General features: G+C 51.5%; 1 protein-coding gene across 1 annotated transcript in view; it reads right to left on the reverse strand.

Moving 5' to 3' along the window:
* Positions 1-1,881: 1,881 nt before the first annotated feature.
* ITIH5 (inter-alpha-trypsin inhibitor heavy chain family, member 5) overlaps positions 1,882-22,550 on the reverse strand; it is a 65,494-nt gene continuing 44,825 nt past the window's right edge. Inside the window, exons 7-13 of the mRNA XM_012664907.1 lie at positions 15,691-15,859; positions 14,299-14,608; positions 13,235-13,794; positions 10,539-10,592; positions 8,205-8,321; positions 5,824-6,201; positions 1,882-4,247 (exon numbers count right to left, since the gene is read on the reverse strand). Coding sequence (XP_012520361.1) covers positions 3,940-4,247; positions 5,824-6,201; positions 8,205-8,321; positions 10,539-10,592; positions 13,235-13,794; positions 14,299-14,608; positions 15,691-15,859 — 1,896 coding nt within the window. The 3' untranslated portion in view covers positions 1,882-3,939. The remainder of the gene's footprint in view (positions 4,248-5,823; positions 6,202-8,204; positions 8,322-10,538; positions 10,593-13,234; positions 13,795-14,298; positions 14,609-15,690; positions 15,860-22,550) is intronic.

The raw sequence follows: 22,550 nt of genomic DNA on the forward strand, positions 1-22,550 counted from the left end.
CGAGATCCGGCAGGACCCCTCAGAACTGGAGGGAGGAATGCCGGGACCACAGCTGGAAGTGGTACCTATGGGGAGAGAAGTCCCTGAGCCAAAGGGAAGAAGCTCCAAGCAAGATGGCGGGGAAATGAGTGCCAATAAGGTCATCAGAGTTGGTGATGCCAGTCCCCAGGCAGGAGTGGACTGAGAGGTTTAAGATACTCCTGGGCATGTGGCAGTTTTAGAAGAGCACAGGAATGGCTGCTATAAACCTGCTGGTCTCTACAATAACTTGTGTTACTTTAACATTATTCTTCTGACGTCACTAGTCTGTTGACACATCATTTTACCTAATTCAGAAATTCCCACGAACAAGCAGCACAGTTAGATTCATCGTGTTTATTCTCAGTAGCCCCGATTCCATTTTCCCTCAAGAAATAAACATGCCAATATGTTGTTTGTTTTTACACATCATTCTCTTACAAGTTTTTGTTTTAGAAATAATGTCTCTTGAATGTGAACTATCTTGTCCCCTACTTGCTATTTAAAACTGACGGAAATAAATATTTAGAGCTATGTCTCTAAGTATTTGCTAAGCCGTGTTATTTTATTTGCTGTTTATTTTAGCTGGATGGTGTTCTCAGGTTTCCAAGAGTCCTTTCAAATTTAATAGCAGCATTGTTTGTGTATATTCTGGGTAGCTTAAAGAAAGAAAAGAATTCCTATGTTGACTGATTTAGTGTCTTAGCTTGGGCTGCTAGAACAAGATTACTACAGACGGGGGTGGGGGGGCTTCAACAATGAATATTTATTGCTCGAGTTTCGGAGGCTGGGAAGTCCACTTTCCAAAGGTCTCACCTCCAAGTCCCATCGTATTAAGGATTTTGGCTTCGACACATGAATTTTGGGAGAATGCAAACGTTCGGTTCACAGAGCACAGTCTAGCCAAAAGATAAATGTAAAGGAATGAATCCTGTTCCTAATCCACCTGTAAGGATACGTGGTTCCATTAAATGTCTAATGTTATTCCTGACAGGAGCAAAGAGGCACTCGCTCCCGGCCCAGTTTCTGCACCCTCCATAGAGCGCCTGGCTCTCACGCGTGCTGTGGTGGTTCAGCCCCCAACGCACACCCCTCCCTTTAGCTTGCAGTCCCCAAAAAGCCAAGCGGAGGAAGATAAAGCACCTAGCATGGGAGGGTAGAGAATGTTCAGTCTATTTTATTTGGGGAATATGACACTTAAAATCAGAAAACCATTAAAGACGACCCGTTCAGATGCTTTTCTTTTGTAGACGAGGGAGGATATTGAAACCGGGAGACAGGGACCTGCTCAGGGTCCCCATGAGTCAATCGTTATGTCTCGTTGGCATTAGCTATTATGGTAACAATGAGATGTGTCTCCTCTAATTGTGACACATTTCTTAATCTCTTTCAATTACTCGTTTAGTAACCCCACCTCTTATTTATCAATATTCAAGGAAAATAAATGATTACCCAGATAGTGAGTGTCAAAGCTAACAAAATGAACTCTAGACCTTCAGCCTAGCCCTGCTATAAGTCTTTTATATAACTTGAGGGGGGAAAAAAATCACCCAATGGCACTCTGCCTCAGTTTCCCCATCTGGAAGAGAATTCCTCCTTTCCTCTGCATTTATTTTAAAGAGCTTGCTATTCACCACACATGTAGCCAGTAGAAAACACCGTGTTTTTCAACGAAATGAAAAGGCCTAAGTATAGCATTGGCCTGAGGTTCCAGGCTCACAGATGCTAATTCCAACTAAAACAGAAAACTTAATGGCAAATACTGTTTGCAAAAAGAGAGAGAGAGAGACAAGGAGAGATCTATAGCAAAAGAAGAGGGGAAAGAAAGTGGTATGTGCCTAAAGTAAAACTATAATTTTTAAAAAAAACCTCAACTTTGACACTTTTTGATTTATGTTTTTCTGAACAGGAGTGCCAGCCATGGGTATCTCACTGGAGTGTCTTTCTCTGCTCTTGGACGAGGCGGCAGCAGACGCAGCGGGAACCGGTCTTGCCAAGTAACACCCCCGTCTCGGCAGCGTTGAAAGCTACACCTGCAACAACAGATCGCCGCTCCAAGCACTGCACGGTGGCCTGGGCCTCTCGGCCGGGACTGTCTGCCCAGCTGGGGTTTACATAATGGGACGGCCCCGGGGAAGCTGGCCGGGCTCGGCCGGCCCTGGCTCCTGCTCCCGCTCTGCCTCTGGGCTCTGCACTATGGAAGCATCTGGCAGCGGCATGGCCCGGCGGTCCTGGCACCTCTGGCATGAAGACGGGCGGCTGAGTTTCAGAGGATGGGAGTGAAATAAACAGCAGAGCAGACAGGCCCTGGGCGGGTGGGTTCCCAAAGTGATGAGTCTTGGACGTGGGACAGGACAGCCAAGTCTCCCAGCCCAAACTCGCTGCCAAAGCCGCCGGGGCCGACAGGACCATGCGGATGCCGTTCCGCTGCCGGAATGCTTCCCCCGGGAAGGTGAACGTGGTAAACAATTTTCCTAACTCGGCTCTCTAAGCGCTGAGCACGCCTGCACCGCTCACGCGGGGGCTGCCCTGGCGTCGTGCCCAGGGGACGAAGCCGCTTGCGAGGCCGGCCCCCAAGCCTTTACTTCTGGCCCCCATCAAAACAGCCTCTTTCTCTGAGCACAGTCTTTCGTTCTCCGCTCTTTGGCCCAAGTTTCCCTGCAGCCATCCGCTTCCTGACCAGGCCCTGAGAAGACGGAGCAGAAAGAAAATCGAAAACCTCTAAGGGGGGTGGGGATGGAGGCTCGGGGCATTGGCCTTTGATGATATAACCGGACTTTACAGGGGGTGTTTAGAATGAGAAGGGTGACCTTCGCTGGTTTTAACCTTTTCCTTAGTGGATCACGTTTGTACAAGTTTTGGAATCAAAGTCCCTGTTGCCATGGATTTCCTGGTTTTTGCCCATCTGAGATGAGGGAAGCCTTTTCGACTTTTCTAAGCACGTACGTTCCTCCCGCTGTGGGTACGCTGATGGACGTGCCCTGCGCTGGCTCTGCCGCCGTCCCAGTGCTGTGCACATGTGATTCGTCACCTCCTGGAGGACCACGAGCCACAAAGGTCTAGGAATTTTGACAAAGGCCGAAGAGCTCCAAGTAAAAGATTCGTCACTCCACAGGCAGACTGTCCAGCACCGAGCCGGGCCAGTAAAAGCCATCCACACGGGTGTCCTGTTTATTAAGAGCACTTGGCTTATGGGAATAAACTGGAGAATACCCAAAGTCAAGTGGTTTACAAAGCCCATTAGAGAGAGACCAGTACCTGGAATGTCCATTTTTCTATGTTCAATTAATTTTGCAAATGAAAACTAATTTTAAGGGCAAGATACCACAGCAGAAGAAAACCCTCTCCTAAGAAAAGACTTAATTGCTTACGATGATCGAATTTATGCGCCGTTTGCATGACCGGTGGCCTGGCTTCGACGGGAGCTTCCTCTGCGGCAGAGGTTGGCCGCACGGCTGGGGAGCGCACGGTACTGAAAGGAGGATTCCTAAGCGTTAGCACACGGCAAACAGCACACTGCCCGAGGTTGGCCACTTCCACGGAGAAAACGCGTTTTGTGGCAGCCTTCCTTCACCAGCGGGTGTGGCCTTACAGCGGGCCGTGGGACAGACAAGCCGGTTGGCACAAGAAACAGACTTTCTTGCTTTTAACTATGACCTTTCTCCCCGCAGGGCTACCGTGTTTCTCTGCTGCTGAAGGGAGGGTGCAGGAGGCGGAAGAGCGAGTAGAAGGGCGTGACGTCGGCCCTCGGGTGTCCCGCCCCTCCCTCTGCTCAGGCAGGCGGGGGGCCTACTCTCCACCCAGTGCGGGCCGCGGGGGGCAGCGACCTGCCTAGAGTGGAGGCGCACACGGCACACAGGCCCCAAGAGGAGCTGCACCACCGCGTCCCCCAGACCACCCGCCTGCCACGCACTCTCGTCATTAAGGCTGCCAGCCTCGCAGTCCCTCGGGCATTCCCGGGCCAAGCGTCATGTCTGTGTCGAACGGGTGAGAGGCCAGGTAGTCTCGGTACTCGCCGTCGATCAGCTTGGCAGCGCTGTTCCTGGCAAACCAGCAGTCCACCTGCTCCTCCCCGTTGTAAATCTTCCGCTGTTTCCAGACCACGGGGACCCGGTGCCCTTTCACCTTGAGGACGGCCTCCGAGGGCTCCGCCGCCTGCGAGGATGCAGGGCGAGTGAGGTTCCTGCCCGGCTCCGCCGTGAGTTCGGCCTCCTGATTCAGGAACTGACCTGGGGGGACAAAGAAAGCAGCGGGTCTAAGTCAAATGCGGACCACAGCGCGCTGACTCCTCACTTCAGGGATGCCAGAGGCAGGGGGGTTTACTCGTAGCGGCTGCCGCTTCCGGAAGCTGCCCAGTTACTAACGCTGCAAAGTTGCCCTAACGAACTGAGAGAGAAAACCACCGTCTCCGACAGAGCCGGGAGGATTCAGACAGGGGCGGATAAACAGGGAGGTGGGGTCTGCTCTTCCCTCTCTCCTCCCTGTCACAGACCCCTCCACGCTATCTATTGGCTGGGTATGTGCCGGGTGGGGTCCAGTTCATTCCTGACACTTTGTCCTCAGAATTCTCCAGGTCGGGTGAGGACACTGCTTGGGCCCAAGGAACACAGACGTGCGTCTGCGCCAGGGGCTCAGGCGTGGCAGCCAGGCACCACAGAACCTGTCCCGCTCAAGGGCCAGGAAATCCTGCCTCTACACCGAGCCCTGACAACGGCTCGCTCTTTATTTTTAGGCAAGAGGCCCACGTGAAATTGCACGTTGAAGAAAGCCGGCCAGAGTGGCCACACAGGTGACTCCCACGGAGGAGATATTGATATCTCTCTCGTGCTGGGTCTGGGAGACAGCTCTGTGGCCACCCTTCCCTGTGCCTTCTGGCTGAGGCAGAAGGAACTGGACCTTACAATGATTTCTATTTCTTTGTTCATTCTCCCAGAAGACGAGTGACAACTGGTTTATAAAGCCCATTCTTATCCCAGAAAGTCATCGGGAGACAAGAAACCTAACTTGCACATTATACAGTCATGTGACACATAGTGACACCTCGGTCAACGACAGGCTGCATGTACGCTGGTGGTCCCAGGAGGCTGTGAGTCCGTATTATTACTGCCCCTTTTCTAGGTCTAGATGTGTTTAGATGCACAAATACTTAGCACCATGTTACAGTTGCCTGCGGTACTCAGTACGACCACACGCTGTACAGGTGTGCAGCCCGGGAGAGCAGGCGGTGCCGTACAGCCAGGTGTGCAGCAGACCACACTATCTAGGTCTGTGTAAGCACACTCTGTGATGCTCACACAACGGAATCACCTAACAATGCCTTTCTCAGAACATATCCCCACGATTAAGCGACACATGGCTGCATATATGTATACACACACACATACACACACACATATACGCATATATTTGTGTGTGTGTGTGTGTATATATATATATAGGAGCCACATTCCCATTGCATTTCTCAATCAAGCTAAAGAGACTGGAAATGTCAGCTTCATTTGGGAAATTTAATTTTATCCTCTAAACCCGTGGTCCCCAACCCCTGGGTCGAGGACCAGTACCAGTCTGTGGCCCGTTAGGGACCGTGCCGCAGAGCTCCTCGCCTACCCGTCTGCCCCATCCGTGGAAACACTGTCTTCCATGAAACTTAGGAACCGGGGGTGGGTGCTCCCCATTGCCCCTGAGCTCCACTGACCCCCACACCCCTCATCCCCCCACCCATGTTCCATGAAACTGGTCCCTGCTGCCCAAGAGGCTGGGGACCGCTGCCCTAAACCCAGTGCAGACGAGCGAGCCGCTGCCCACCTAACAGTCCGTGGCAGTTGCCAGAAAGGCCCTTGCTGCTGGAGATGTAGAAGCCCAGGTGGTTGCGCTGGAAGGGCGCCGGCTTCTTGTAGAGGTGAATGAGGATGACGAAGGCAATGGAGCCCTGGATGGTGACGGTGACGTTGGCGTTGGCGGACACCGACACCTCCAGCCCCCGACTCCCCACCGCCACGCTCCGGTTGCAGGGCAGGACCAGCCTGTCCCCCCCGTCCAGGATGACTCTGTTGGGTGTGATCTCGAGGTACGACCTCTCGGGCTTGTTGACGAGGATGGTGATGGTGCTGAAGTACGTGCGCTGTTTCTTGTGGCCGTTGGGAGGAGCGGGGGCCCCGATTAACTCTCCGTTCACTGTCACGCCTCACAGGCCGAGGGGAAAAGAACAAGGGTTAGAAACACGAAAACTATATCCCCACTTTCCTGCTAAAGGCATCTGATCGGAACGTCCTTCCTCCTCCGGGTTCATCTTTGCGTCTCCAGCACGGGGCACGTTGCCCGCGCACGCAGGGGCCACGCAGAGGCTACCGAATGAACGAGTGGATGACTGAGTGAGTGCAGGAAGTTGTGAGTGGACTCTTCTCCTGAGTCTGGCCGGTATCTTGGGATAGGGGTAGGGGGATGTACATCTGGGTCAAGACATCACAGAAGGAAACACAATGCTAAGTATTTGTGTATCCAAATGTAGCTAAACATAAAGTTTGTTTGCCTTCATTTCTGTGTCTGGTTGTAGTGACAAAAAGTCTTGTGTGGCCCTGATGTGTGTTTTGTACCTACCAGTGGCCACTGATCCGAATTAGGGGACCTTGTGATACCGCTGAGCAGTGTGGTAGAATGCAAAGTCAGCATCAGTCGTCCCCAAACTCAGGTTCTTCCACTTAGGTGGTTCGTCCTTAGATAAGTCATTAGAAAACTTTGAGCCTTGATTTCCTCATCTGTACCATGGGGGGACATAAAACCTAACAGTTTTTTTGAGGCCCCCAGGAGGTTGCATATGTGTAAGCTGTAAAGTGCCACCAAACATAACTCCTTTCTTTTTTCCTTCCTCGTTATGAACATGCCTGTGGCTTTTCCGGACTTGAGCAAGGCCCGTGAGCCTCACGGTTCCGTGCTGTCTGGCTGAACAGCAAACAGACGGCAACTGCATGTGAGATGTTCGGGGCCAAATAAGGGTGATGCACATTATGTGTGCTTTGCTCTCAGGCAACGAGGCAATTTGCAATAATAAAAGATTACTATATAATGAACTCCTGTCTTCTCTGCTTTGGGAATGACCTCCCCAATAAACTTGGCTAATAACTTCTCAGACATTCGAGGGGAGCAGTGCTTTCCCTGGGACAGGGGTCGTGGGAGAGGAGAAACCCCAGCGTGAGCAGAGCCCAGGCTCTTCGGGCTGAGCTCCCATCACGGACACCTTGCAGAATACAGAAACCATGGGAACAGTTCCTAGGAGAGGGGCACTTCCAGCAAGGGGTACAGTTAGGCCCCATCTCACTCCTGAGCCCTTTGACACAAGAAATAGTCAGGATTTATTTAGCTCTGAGGCTAGAAAGTCCTGCAAGAGAACAATATGCTAAAGGAGCCCCAGGATCAACTTTATATCGTTATATCATACGTGTTACCCGGCTGGGGACCCTCTGCAATGTAACATTATGAGACACCCATGTTCTCGGCACTGAGATATGCCAGGATGTCCCCTCCGAAGCAGGTCCTCGCAGAGCCAGGCTGTGTGGCTGCCCACATAGCTGTTCATGAGCACTGTCGCCTGCATTGATTCGAAAAGCTTCTTTGTGCTAATCTCTGTTGCCCAATCCCTCTGCAGACAGACAGACACCAGAGCCCCGCTGACGTCCACGCTCACGGCGCACAGAGAGCTGTGTGGCTGACACCTGGGCTTTCCATCTGAGTCATCAAGGGGCTAAGACAGGTGAGTTTAGACTCGCTCCAGCGTCACAGCTGCTGACCAGGTGGATATGATGACAATAATAATCCATCATGGGTTTTCATAGCACCTGAGCATTCACGGAACAACTTCACATCCATTATTTAATTGGATCCACGTTAGAACAGCCCTGCGAGGCCGGCAAAGTTTCACCACCTTCGTTTTGCAAAGGAAACACCTGCAGCTGCCACGGCGCGTGCTCAGGGCCACACAGCACTTCAGTGGCAAAGCAGGGGGATTCGGACGCACGTCTTTCTGACTCCCAGTCGCAGAGCAGAGTCCCCTCCCTTCAACCGACCGTCCTCCCTGAGCATCTGTAACGTGGTCCTGATACGTTACTAACTGGACGTCCATCCCAAGAACAGAGGGGACTGGATACCTGCCTGGTCCTTGCGCAGAGGCCGCGGTGCGGGGCAGAACTTACCGGAGTCCACGTGATCCGAGACCAGTCTCAGGATGTCCCCGGGCTGCCCGTCGATGTTAAAGCAGACGGTGAGTTTGCTCAGGGGGAAGTCCACCACGAAATGGGGGTCTCCATCCACTGCGGGACGCGGGAAAGAAAGAGAGAGAGAGAAAGGCATTTCCTGGGCGCCTTTCGTGCTTTAAATTCTACTTTCCATTTCCCAGGAATGATTTACTCAATCCCGACGTCACTGGAAGGAACGTGTCCTCAGTTTCCACGTGAGGACGACGGATGGGAGAAAAGCGACTCCCCAAAGCGAGCCATTGACGTGGTAAAGTAAATATTTGACTTTGGGCTTCTAAATTCAAATGCAACGCTCCTCTCACCCTACCTCAGCTACATATAGACAACTGAGCTTTGAAAGGCAAGAGGGATGGGAAGAGGAGAGAACTCGCCACACGCCCTCGACTGTCACCGACCACGATCTTCAGTTTCCCACGTGGATTTCCCTGCCATCTGCTTCCCCTCCGACAGCACAGAGAGAGACCTGAACGAGGACCCTTCCCCTTCCTACAGCCACAGTTCTACGGCTCTTCTTCTCCCAGGAAGCCATAGGTTATCTCAGACACATTCAAGGCGCCAGCTGTATGCAACCCTTGCTAGGAGCCACGCCCGATGCAGGGGAGTGGCCCACGAGGCCCAGAGTCAGTGACGCTGCTGGAAACTCCTCCTTCAGCTCATACTGGCTCCTTCGACAGCCGCCCTCTCCTCCCGCCTCTGACGAGATGGGAGATACGGTGTCTCTCGAATGTACACACCAAGCACAGCCTGCTTCATGCACACCTCTCTACTTTAGGTCTACGTGGCTGTGCACGCGTGCGTGTCCCTGTGTGCCGGAGGTGCGGGCCCAGAGGGGGCCGGTCTTTCCAAGCTGCAAGCAGATTAATGTCCTCGCTCTCACTGTCCCCAGCATCACTGGGAAGGGCCCCTGCAACAATCTGGCTGCCCTCCCCGCGAGGGGCCGCGAGAGCCCTGTGAACTGCAACACAGGAAGAAATACGAGGTGTTGGTCTTGTATTAATGGAAAAAAAAAAAAAAGACACCCAGAAGAGATAAAAGTTCTCATCCATATTTTTGGCATTCTTTAGGTCTGAATACAGTCACCTCCCAGTGTCGTGGGGGAGTGGTTCCAGGACCGCTGAAGATATCAGAATCCACGGACGCTCAAGTCCCTACTATAAAATGGCACAGTATAATATGTGCGTGTCACCTTCACGTCGCCTCCTGACTGCTTTAAATCATCTCCCGATTACTTATAATACTCAATACGATGTAAATGCCATGGAAATAGTCATTATACTGTATTGTTTAGGGAACAATGACAAGGAAAAAAGTCTGTATGTGTTCAGTGGAGATGCAGTATTTTTTCGTGAGTATTTTCCATCTGAGGTTGGTTGAATCCACGGATATGAAACCCACGGATACAGAGGGCAGCTATATGACTTATCTGACTGTTTTCTGAGAGTTTCTATGTGCACATACCACACCATTTCCACTCAGATCGTCCCGGTCCCTTTACAAGGAAAGACACTGCTTGCTCCAAAAGAGAGGGAAGGTCCCAAAGTCATTAGCCCAGACAGCAGCCGAGAGGAAGGTTTTCCTGCATTCCACAAAGCCTGTGTGTGTTCAAAGGAATTACACTCTGTCTACCGGAGACTGTGTGGCTTCCACCCCCACAGCTAAGCTCTAGGATGTTCCCGGGTTTACGAACCTGTGCATACCACATGTCAGAAGAGAGGCAATCACAAAGGCTTACAAAGGATGATACGCACACTATAGGAACAAACCCAGCTCTCATATTGTTCTTCCCCTGGGTTTTTATCTTAATCCCAGCAGGTTGGCCAAAGGAAATTTTATGACCTTTTTTTCCTATCTGTTCTTCCCTTCTAAAGCTGAGGATTAAAAAGCAAAAACAAAAACCCTACCTGTCACACCAGACACTTTCCCTTTTGTAGCATCATTTTTTTTTATCTATAACACCAGAGGCTGGAAGCATGCATACTTCAGATCGCCGAAACAAATGTCTTTTAAACTCAGTAACGATCAAAACGTGCCTCTGCTGTCTGTCTATCCTCTCCCGGGGCTCCTGCCAGGCCTCCTCCGACTGTGTTATCTCCACGGTGTTTATGTGACAGCTCAGTGACGGTCCTGCCTCTTGGCATCTGCCGCTCGCCGCTGGCTCGATGCCGGGTTCTACGAGCTGGTATTTTAACTGGCTTCAGGGGTGTCTGGCTGCCCACTCTCTGAGCATCCCTGATGCTCTCAACCCACACACAACCGCACCCTTCTCTTTACCTGATGTTTTGGAGATTTTAATTCTTGGCTCGGATGGTTTCTCCAGCGCAGGTCCTAAAACAAAGGAAGAGGATGTCACTGTTATTCCTTAAAAAGGATGACGGGAGAAGCACATGAGAGCGGCTGGAGACGAGTGAATGCAGCTCTCGGATGCGTCCGCAGCAACTTAAAGAATCAAAACAACATCTTCAAAAGCTCGTCTGTCTTAAAAGAGGGAACTTGGCCTCAAAATGCACAAGGTGGGGGGGAGGGGGGTAAATGTGCAGGATTAATTATTCTTTTATAAATTAGATAATATTCTTCTTTTCTTTGATTTCTGTGTATAATAGTGAGAAATACTTTATCACACTTAAGATGCGGTTATGCGGGAGGGAGGGAAGTTTTGTGGGAAGTTTTGTTTAATGGGTGTAGAGTTTCAGATTTGCAAGATGAAAAATCTCTAGAGATCTATCTCGAAACAATGAGAATATACTTAACACTACTTAACAGCATTGATCTGTGCACTCAAAAATGGTTAAGATGGTAAATTTTAAGTTATGTGGTTTTTTCCACAATAGAAACAAAGGACAATAAAAAAATGTAAAATAAAAAAAAGTTATAACCCAGTGTCTGTAGCTATGTGCCAAGCATAATCCACAAAGCATCCGGCTTTGAAACACTTTGCATTTCAAAGTACTTTGTACTTTGAATGAGTATTCAATTAAAGAATAACCTAAAAGTAATTTGTTCCTGTAAATACAATCAATATCTTACATCACATTGTACAAGCAAATCTGTGTTCCTCTTCGCTGGGTTTTGCCCCTCACAGAAATTAAAGCTCAAAGTACCTAACTGGTTTTAAGCAGCCCCTTCTCAGTGCGGGTCCCTGGCCAGCCTGCAGCGGGGCCAGGAAGGAGGAGGGAATGCTTTGATGGGATCATTGCTTTAGAGAGTGGCAGCTGCCACAGACGCTGAAAAACCAAAAACAAAACGTAAAACACCATCAGAGCTTTACGAAAAGCAAGACTGCCTCCAGTGCTCACGGACACTTTGGGAGAATCTTATTTCCGAAAAACTGCTTTGAGCAATCAGTTGGCTACGTCCTCGTCTGTGTTCCTGACACCCCGAGTCTTGTGTTGTTCGAGTCTCATCTCTCCTGAAGTTACTGAGACATGAGCTGATGACACAGAATAAAGATCTTATTCAAAAAGCCGTTTTTCCTGGATGTGGCGTGGGTCCCGCGAGCAGGAAATAATAGCATCTTGCAGCTTGTTCGCAGTCAGGAAGAAAACTGCTCTAGCTGTGCCTAGACCAGCCCCACTCTTTCTGAAGTAGCCACAGATCACTGGTAACCTCCCCACCCGGGTCTGAACTTGTCATTAAGTTTCCAGTCCTCCATGCCTTGCGGGGGAGGGTGGATCCGACATTTGTAGAAAACTCATTAGGGGCTGAAGACTTCCCATATTCACTCCTTGCAAGAATCCTTCAGGGAAATTATTATTATTAAGAGCTCCACTTTACACGTGAGGGAAGATCAGAGAGGTTCAGAAGCCTGCCCCAGGCTTCACAGCGGGTCAAGGTGGGTAGATCCTAACTTCACGCTCCCTCAGCCATACCGGGTGCTCCTCAGAGTTTAGGGTGTGAGGGTCAATGAGTCCGCACTGGTGGGGTGCCCAGGAGGGCCTGGTTAACCTCGAATCCCTGTCCTAGGGGACGGAAACTTAACAGGAACCTAATACAAAATGTTATACATAAAAAACACAAAGTTTCCACAAAGGGATATTGCCAAGGATACAATCTCCTGCTTTGGTTTAACTGCTCTTCCTTTCTCCTGTTCTTGTCCCTACTGCTCCCCCCACCCGTGTCCCCATCAAAATGTCCCCGAGCCTGACCGTGCCTGTGAATTCCTGTTCAGACTCTGAGCGAGAGGTACGGAAACAGCGAATTCTCCCAAGGGTCCATGTCCTGGTGCTTCCTGTGTGTTCTCGGGAAAATAACATCAAGCACACGCACAAAATAACATACCTCTGGGGTACTTACAGAAATACAGAAAGGTGCTTACAAATGAACACTCGTTTGTTCATCTCGGTAACGCCATTCCTGCCCGGCGCCCGGGAGGCACTCGGTTTATTGATGATTTATCGATGGACTGACCTCACTGGGCACCATTTCTGAGCCAAATGCCACATTTTCTCATTTCTCTAGAGAGCCACAGTTTATAACAGTACAAATACAACAATCTAAGATACTCTCCAAAGACCGTGAGCTGCCTGTAGCGTTGTCTATAAAAATGATATGGCCAGGCGTAGTGGCTCATGCCTGTAATCCCAGCACTTTGGGAGGCTGAGGCAGGAGGATCGCTTGAGGCCAGGAGTTCCAGACCAGCCTGGGCAACATAGCAAGACATTGTCTCGAAAAAAATTTTTTTAAAAAATTAGATGGGCCTGGTGGCGCATGCCTGTAGTCTCAGCTACTCGGGAGACTGAGGCAGGAGGATCCTTTGAGCCCAAGAGTTCAAGGTTACAGTGAGCTCTGATGATACCACTGCACTCTAGCCTGGGCAACAGAGAGAGACCTTGTCTCAAAAAAACACCAATTATAATACGATAAAATAAAACAGACCCCTGCTGAGGTCACCGCGGCCCTTGGAGGGTTAGAATGGGCACCGTGGGCCCAGCGTCCCACACGCATGGCCGTCACTGGAGCTTCTGCCTTACCTGGCGGCGTGCCGGCGCCTCGCAAGCTCTGCAACACCGGTTCGGGTCCCACGGCAGCTGCCACGCCGTGGGCCTCCTCCAGGCTGCCCGAGGGAGGGCCCGGCTTCTTCAGCTTCATGGCGGTGAAGGGCATGAGGAAGCGCCGGCTCACGGCCAGGGCCTGGGCCCTCTGCCGCAGCCGCTCCTTCTCCCGCCCGTCGTTACTCTGCAGCCACGAGCTCAGCAGCTCCTTCACCGTAAGGTAGCTCCAGAGGCGCTCCAGGGGGTTGGGGTCCTCCTCACTGTCACCTCTGGGCCCAGGGCTCCCAGGGGGGTCACCCCCCACCTTCTGGGGCCCCACGGGCACGTCCGTCTTCAGTATGACGAATTTCTTGCTGTTGCTGGCGGTGACCTCCACGTGCAACTGACCCAGCTGCCTGTCCACTAGCTGCCCGGCGACGACGATCTCCGAGCCGTTGAAGTAGTTGGGGAACAGGGTTTTGGTGGCGTGCTCCACCGCGCTGGCCGGGTAATCCACGCGGATGTTGGACAGGAGAGGAGTCCTGATCTCGTCGTAGAACCTGCAGAAGAACAGAGAGGGAGGATCAGGGTACTCCCGCCCGGGCAACACAGTGAGACTGTGTCCCCCCCACCCCCCCAAAAAGATCTTTTAGCTACACTACCTCTCTCACCTACTTCACTGGGCAGACTGAACGTGAACTTACTAGAAAATGACTTGAAATGTCAAGAAGACAATTAGAACCACAGGAGCTCATTGGACACTTAATGTGATGGCCATCGTGCCAACACTTTATGTAGGTTTTTTCATTAAATTCTGTCAACCGACCATAATCCTCATTTTATAGATGAGGAAACTAAGCCACAGTCTTAAAATCTCGCCTAAAGTCACAAAGCAGGACCAGAATTTGAACCCTGCTCTGCCCGGTTTCAAACACATCCTGACGCATGAGTCGTAATCATTTCCGGCAGACGCGAGGTTCGGGGCGGCCAAACATCCTGCTCTCTGGGTCTCCCGCTGAACCCGACCCTCAGCCCCTCGCGGTCCCGAGACACAGACAACAGACCCGATGAGCTGCGAGCCCGCGTCCTCCTCCTCGTGCACGCGCCGCGTGAGGCCGCAGTTCTCCAGCGACAGTTTCTCCAGCAGTCGGAAGTCCACGTCGTTGCCGATGCCGACGGTGAAGATGCAGATCCGACCCCGGGCCGCCTCCCGGGTGTTGTTGAGGATCGTGAGGGTGTGGGTCTCGCCCACGGTGGGCTTCCCGTCTGTCAGGAAGATGATGAGGGACACGCTCCGGTCCTCAGCGTCATCCTGGGCCACGTAGTTGTTGAGCAGCGCGATGGCCCTCTGCAGGGCCCCGTTGATGTCTGTGCCTGCAGGACACCAGCACAGGACAGCTCACGCCTCTGCACGCACCTGCCGACCCCGAACGCACCTTCCTAGCCGCGGCGAACGCTCAACCGTTCGAGCGTTAGTGGGAGTGAGATGTGGGGGGGAGACACCGCCGGCACGGACAGGGTGAGCCCAGGTCATGCCGCCTGTCTAGAAACTTGGCAAGTGTTTGCTGAATAAAAATAAAGGACTCAGGATTATCCCACTGTCAATAAACCTCCTCTGGAAGGTACGTGATGATATGTTAGTTTAGAAATCTTCACTACCTTAGCATTGATGGTTTCTATCCCCTTTCCTGAGAGGTTTGCGGGCAGGTGGCAGCAGGAATTGGAGGGGAGAGAGTCACAGAAGGGAGAAAGGGGCACAGAACGAGGAGGAGGAGAGTAGCTGGAGACACGCAGGGGCCTTCAGCTGTTACCTGGGCCTGGATGGCTCTGAGCAAAGAACCAATCTGTGGGGTCGCTGTCCCTCCTTCCCTCGCTTCCTGCCCTTTGGGGATTACCTCTGCTTGTCAGACCCTGAGACAGAAGGGGGCACTAAATGTGCCGGGACGTGTGTGCAGGGACTGGGAGCTCAACACCCTCCCCATCACGCTTTACATCTGACGACCCCTCCCAGGCCACCGCGATGCACATTCGGCTCACTCTGTGGTGGCCCTGCCGAGAGGGCTCCTCGGTTTGCAGGGTGGTTCTACCCGCCACTGCCCGAGGTGCCCAGGAAACACTGGATCGTCTATCTGACTTCAGTTCTTCACCCCAACACAAGTTACAAAAACAGCTTCGTTTTGTAACAACAAAGCGTTTTGTAACAGGATCCGTGAGATAACCAGAAGGGCCTCCAACTACCGCTCAGGTATCTTTCCCCATAATTGGACCAACTTTGGGAGCTGGCAGTGGAGAATTCACAGAGTTGGTGTCCAGAGAAACCTGAGCTTCTGGGAAAGCTCTCGCCTGCTACCTCCTTCCCCATCATCAGCTTCGGCTTTCACATCCTCGACTCCTGGCAAAAAGAATCAGTTTCTTATCACGTCGAAGCTAACGTGAAAAGAAGGAATCGTTTGTACCTCCAGTGGGGGACAGGTGGTGAATGTAGATTTTGCCATCCCTGACATTGTCTGGGGTGACTGGTATCAAGTGGTCCTTCCACACTTTGATCCGGCTGGAGAATCCAATGATGCTGAAACGGTCCTGGGGTCGGAGGTCATGGAGAATCGTGAAGAGCGCGTCCTTGGTCTAGGCAAACACAAAACCAGAACCGGTCACAGCCAATCATGTTAGTGCACTTGTCCCCAGCCTGGAAACCGCCCACCCGGAACAATCTCAGGGTTCAAGTTCAGCGTCTACGCTGTAACAGGAACTTGACTAAATGTCAAAGAACCTGTCACCTAGCTGGGGAAAAAAACGGTATAAATATGTTAACAGTTGTACACAAGATACGAGTAAGTGTTTAATATAATACATGAAATGTCACATGCTGCCACCAGCAGCGGTGTACTGGGCCTCCATATCTTCACCATCGCTATTCTCTCGGCCTAGAATGTTCTTCCCTAGCGCCTTAGCCCCACCTTTCGCTGGAAAAGGCCCTGGTCGTTCTTCAAGACCCAGATCAGTGTGCTGAATTCTCTATTTGAGACTTACTCTAACTTCCCAACGAGAGCGGATCGTCCCCTCCCTCGGGCCGGCACTGTCCTGTTGTGATAAAGGGCACGTCACACAGGGATGACTGTTCTACGTCTCTTTCCCTGACCAGACTGAGAGCTCGCTGTAGGTCGAGAGCAAGGAAGGCGTTTCGTGACATCGTCTTCTCACTCTGCCAAGGGATGCCCCCTCCGCACGCTGTGGAGAGCCCCTCTACCAAGCCTGGCTGCCACCCTCTGAAAATGTGTCAAAGCGTCCTGTGTAAATAAACAGAATCCACCCCCAAAACGGGCCAGCGCTCTCCAGGAGGCGTTTTAAAGTCCGTGGCTGTCCCCACGTGTCCCACAGGGTGGCTCAGACTCACCACGTCGAGAGCGGAACCTTCATCCTCTGACTCGAGCCTCTCTCCCCCTCTGCTGTTCTCGACCCCGGAGGACGCCCCTAGCTGGGGCTCCAGGGCAGACGCCCGGCCGCCACGGCGAGTCCTCTCTCCTCCCCAACCCTCTCACCCTTCAGCACCAGCCCTGGAATCCCAGCTCCTCTTCCTGAGTGTCCCTCCGACCACACTCGGAGGGGACTTTTCCTTCTTTTGTGTTTTTTCCTAATACAATAATAATATCATTCCTGTTTTAAAAGGTCAGAAGAAAAGCATATAAAACCCACAAGGTCCCACCCACCTAGAGACAACCACTATTAAAAGGCGGGTGTACCACGTGCCGCTTCAGGAACCTTCCTGTGTGTCTGTGTGTCTGAGTTTAAAGAAGTGGGAGCAGATACTATGTAGACCACGCTGCAAAGTTCTCATTTGCATCACGCGCAGTTTTCATGTCAGCAGCCAAACGTTCACCACATCCTAACAGCGGCGCGAGGCACCGTGCTTTAGTGTCCTGAGTATTTGTGCAGCACCCTATGAAGCTCGTTATTCAGCCATCCTCTGCCCTGGGCTCTTGCCTTAGGATAAATTCCCCAAAATGGAACTGGAGCAACAAAGGGCTTGCACTTGGGGAAGACTTGGCACGTCCCCACGTTGCTGCCGGAGTTGGATTTTCAACCTTCCACTCTTAAAAACCTTCGCCGGCTCCTCACTGCCCTCAGCGTAAAGTTCAAATGCTTTTTGGATACAAGATCCTCCATAAAAATAAGTGATCCCAGTGGAACTTTCTGGCTTTATTTCCTGCTGTTCCCACCCCCGCCGCAGACTCTAAAGTCGAATTCCCCGAGCACCCGACCTCCCTAAACACAGCCTGCTTTTGCAGGACTTCCTGCCGCTGCACGAGCTGCCACCCCAACCCCTCTTCCCCACCCCCCACCGAACCGCGGTCCCCTCAGGATCCCTGACATGTCCCTCCTGGGTGAGGCCATTCCCAACTCAGCCCTGAAGGCAGGCGGTGGCTCTGTCCCGACGCTCCACCCCCCAGGGCACATCCACGCTGTGCTGTCGTCACCTCTTCACGTTCCTTCCCAACTCCGGGACTTCGCATCTGCTGTTCCCTTTCCTGGGATGCCCTTCCTCGCCATCCACACGGCTGCTGTCCCTTCTGTTCCTGCGGTTCTAGGCTTACACATTCTGTCCCAAGAGAGCCCTGCCTGCCCCCCCTGCCCACCCCGTCCTTCCCTTCACTGCACGGACAGAGGGAATGTCACTCTCCTCTGTGCATGGACTGACCTGTCCTCCACTCCACGCTCTTCAGGGCAGGAACGTTCTCTATTTTATTATTCTACATTTAATGTCCTATATTCTATATTATTATTCTACATTCTATAGTTAATACCCAGCGGTGCCTGGCACGTAAGAGATGCTTGATAAATGTTTCCTGAGTACGTGAGTGGTGAGTAAACCGTCTCTGCCACGCTAGCGAGGGAGCTCCTCGGAACAGCTGTTCCCCTGGCCTTCCCCACCCGCCCAACGTGATGTTTTGCACAGTGTAGGCTTTTAGTAAATGTGTGTTGCATTGGAAAATAAGTGAGAGAGACACGGGGGGGGGGCGGGGGAAGAGAGGGAAACGGGAGAGACAGAGACGAGGGAGAGAGAGACACAAATAGAGACAGAGATGGGGTGTGGCTCTGTTGTTGCAAAGGACGTGAGAGAGACATAGCCCATCCCGGGTGACCTGGACAGGTGCTACTAAGACGCATGACGTGCAGGAAGCTCCGAGCTCCTGATGGACGAGTCCCGGCAGTGACCAATAACTCCGAAAATCACGCCAGCAGCCAGGCTGCAGGGTGGGGCGTGGGGAAGGGGACCCGTGTCAGAAAGCCAGGCCTGTTAGCTGCCAGCATCCTCAGGGATCCTTAAATAGTGCGCTGAGGACCTCGGTGGGGGGACGGCTGGCTCCGTGCTGGTATTTTTCCCCGTGGTGACGGATATTCTGCTTCCTGAAGAGTTGTTCAGTCCCCCTCCCCCCCCCCAGCTCAGCAGCCAGAGGCTCCCTATGACCTTGTAAGGCCGCAGCTGCGACTTGTCCTTGCGTGCACCAGGGAAGGCGGGCGGGCGCCTCTGGCCACTCCGTCCCCACTCGCCGGGACAGCCCTGGATGGTCTCCCGCCCTGGTCCCACGAGAAGCCGCTGCTGCTGCTGCTTCCTACAGCTCCCAGCTGCCATTAACCCTTGACGGGCCCTCCCCCGCCCGTCCCTGGGGAGCTCTGCACGCACGGGAGGCTGGAGGGGAAGGTGAGCGTCCACACAGGAGCGCGCCGGCCAGGGGCTGCAGCCCGGCCTCCTGCATACCATGCTCAGATGCTGAAGATGAACAGAAACTCAGGCTGAGTCAGGAGCACAGGGTGAGCATGTGCCAGGCAGATCAGAGGCAGAGGACGTGGAATCAAGCCTGGCCGGAGGCCTGAACTGCCCTGAAGGCAAGAGGCACCCCCCGAGGGGCTGGACTAGGTCCCCACCAGGGTCCCTCCCGAGTCCGAGATCCTGGGACGTGACTAGAAAAAGCTGCAGACTCCCCCAGTGCAGGCGACGGACCAGGCTGGTGGCCATCTGCCCACCCACGCCCTTCCCTCCTGGACACCCAGATTGCCCTGTTCCCTGCTCTTCCCCTCCCCTCAACGCTTCCTCCAGCAGCCCTCCACGCTGCAAAGAGGCCACCTGCTCGAGACGAGTACCCCCAAAACACGCAACGTGGAGCTATCATGCCCCCCAAATCGATCTGCTAATAGGTGACCACAGGAGCCTACGGAAACGTCTCCGTTGGAGATCTTTATGGTAAAATGAACATGTGAAATCTGCGAGCACACGTACTACACAGTTTCCATCCATGCGAGACATCAGAAGAGACCTTTAGAAAATTCCAGATTGTGTTTGGACTGAGGGGAGATTTTTCTTAAAAGGGACACAGAAACCATACATGGAAAAGATATATTTCTGACTATTCGGGTAGCGAAGAAGTATCTGGGCCTGGCTGCAGGCGTTAGACAAGATTCCTTCCAATCCTAATTATTTAGAATCACAAAGAATAGGGATTACTCTCCGCTTAAAACCATTTTACGGTGATGAATTCCTCTTCTTATATGTACTTTCCTTGCTTGGGTTGACAGAAGAAAAAAGTATTTCTTTTAAAAACACGGTCTTAGACGTTCATTCCAGCCCTGCCTTGGGTTTACTACTGAGTAAGTCGTTTAATCTCTATTTAAATTCTTCCAGGCACAGGCGGGACATAAATAAATAAAAGTAAACTCAGATTCTCTCCATCCATCCGATGTGGCTGGCGATAGTCCCTCTTGTTCCAGCAGATCGTCAGGGAGGAAAATGAGATGGTCTCTTCTAACGGCGTGTGTAGAAGGTCGAGCTGGGCCCCCGGACACACAGCCTCCTTTCGTGTCACACGTCCGAGGAAGGGAGTGTCTGGGGGCAGCTCTGTCCTGTGCACTGTGGGCCCTGCATGAGGTTGCACGAGGAACAAGGGTGGGGCCCTCCCTTCCCTTCCCTTCCTCTCTCTCCCTCTTCCCTAGAAAACTGAGCCCAGACAACCTCAGGCTCCCGGCCCCGCGCTCAAAGGAGCCCGTGTCCCACTCTGCTGCCATGGCGTCAATGACCAGTGGACACTTCCCAAGTGGACGAGCGTTATCTAATAAGACATCAGGGGAGAAGCCAACGGAGCCCATGCAAGAGCCAGCTGTGAACTGACGCTGACACAAAAGGCTTTTGTATCAGAAACCCTCGGCTGTCGGGCATAAGACGAGGGGAGCCAGTGACATCATAGGTGAATCCAAGTTCAAGGGAATTCGGTATTGGCCATTCCATGCTTTGAGCACAACGGTCGGGCTGTTCTCCTGAGTGGTCCGTGCCCTGCCTCCTCTAAAATGCTTTCCAAGCAGTTGACATTTTCTCCATGCTGAGTTGGTCCAACAGTCCTTTTGAATGAGCCCAAGAGGAAGATCTAAGACCAACAGCTTACCAAGAAACCGAGAAATCAAAGACCTTCCAAAGGCTGAAGTGGGGCATGGAAGAGAATGGTGATCAGGAAATATATCCCCCGAGAACAGCCCTGAGGTAATACTGGAAAACGGAAGGTGCCCAAGACGATGACTGCGGCTGCAGGTCAGCCTCGCCTTTCGGAAGGTGGGCAGACAGCGGACACAGAGGCGAGGGGGTGGTGTGTCCGCACTGTCCTCCTGTGTCCCTGTGAGTCCTCCCTGATCCAGCAGGCAGGAGGGTCTCAGAGCCCAGGACCCCTGCCCCTCGCTGGGGGGTGGCAGTATGGCCCTGTAGTCATGCCACCCAAAGGGACAGACAGAAATAAAAAAACTCTCTGGAGTCCATCAAAGTTGGCAACCACGGATTCTCACTGCAACCTTCAACTATGTGTCTCGGCCTGAAGTGAGGAGAACAGACATGTCCACCATCCCGGTCTCAGATCTGTCACCCCTCCCTGCACCCCACAGACACCTGTACGTGGCGCCGTCCTGAGTCACCTTGGAATCACAGTCACAGCTGAAACCAGAGTAGCCACAACTTGCCAGCGGACGTGGCCAGTGCGTGGGTACCAGCTTCGCCTCAGTGGGAGCATTTCAAGACCATGGCGTTGCAAGATCATAAAAACCTATCCTGCAAAAAGGGCAGCGTAAACTTCTATGACAGCCTGCAGGTCTTCCCATGATTTGAAGGAAAGTTTTCTGAAATCTTACCATGCCTGACCCATCAAGCAATCGATTTTTTTTTTTTTTAAATCCCAACTTTAGGAGGAAAGCGATTAAACTGAGTGAGAAAGACCATTTCTTTATAATATAGTTGTGTCTATATCATTGTTACCCTCAAAAAAAATCTAGCTACAGATTGGCTTCAGAGAAGAAACCAACCAAAACATTAAAAAATAATGCTGTTCCACCGACTCTTGAACGACACAGGTTTGAACTGCGTGGGTCCACTTACATGCAGATTTTCTTCCTCCTCTGTCATCACAAGACAGCAAGGTCAACCCTTCCTCCTCCTCCTCCTCCTCCTCAGCCTACTCAACATGACTATGACAAAGATGAAGACCTTTATGAAGATCCACTTCCACGTAATCGAATAGTAAATATATTCTCTTTTCCTTATGATTTTCTTAATAACATTTTCTTTTCTCTACCTTACTTTATCATAAGAATACAGTATACAATAACATATAACATATAATATATAACATATAAAATACGTGCCAATCAACCGTTCATGTTATCAGTAAGGCTTCAAGTCAACAGGAGGCTATTAGTAGTGAAGTTTTGGGGGAGCTCAAGAGTTATATGTGGATTATTGACTTTGTAGGGGGTCAGCCCCCCTAATCCCCACGTTGTTCAAGAGTCAACCATATAAGTAACACTTCAAGGAGTTGTGAAAACTCATAAAAGACATAAACACTAGCACAATCCCTCGTTCCTTCTTGTTGCTACCGTGCTATAAATATCTCCTGGAATGAACGACACTGTATAATTTATATTAAAGATAAAAATTCTAAACTATAATAGATGAAAGAGACTAAACCAAAAAGGTGTCTCTGTCAAATTTGGGGAATCTTGTTGAAAGAAACTAAAACTATTTTTCTACTGGCTAAAATAAAATGTTCTTTCTGGAGAAACAGCAGAACCTAATATAAGCTTTCTTTGTATAAACTGGAAATTTGGAATAGAAGTCATCACCTCTTCCAATATGTTAAAGCAGTTCAGTAGAGGCTATATAGTAACCTGAAAGTCCACATAGAAGAAAATGTAGAAAACACTGTTTTCTTTGGACTCAACATTTTAATGTTCATACTACTATGAAAATCATATTTCTTAAACAAAATCACAGGGTTCCTGGTATTTA

This window comes from Propithecus coquereli, unplaced genomic scaffold (genome assembly GCF_000956105.1).
Source record: "Propithecus coquereli isolate 6110/MARCELLA unplaced genomic scaffold, Pcoq_1.0 Scaffold94, whole genome shotgun sequence".
NCBI lineage: Eukaryota > Metazoa > Chordata > Mammalia > Primates > Indriidae > Propithecus > Propithecus coquereli.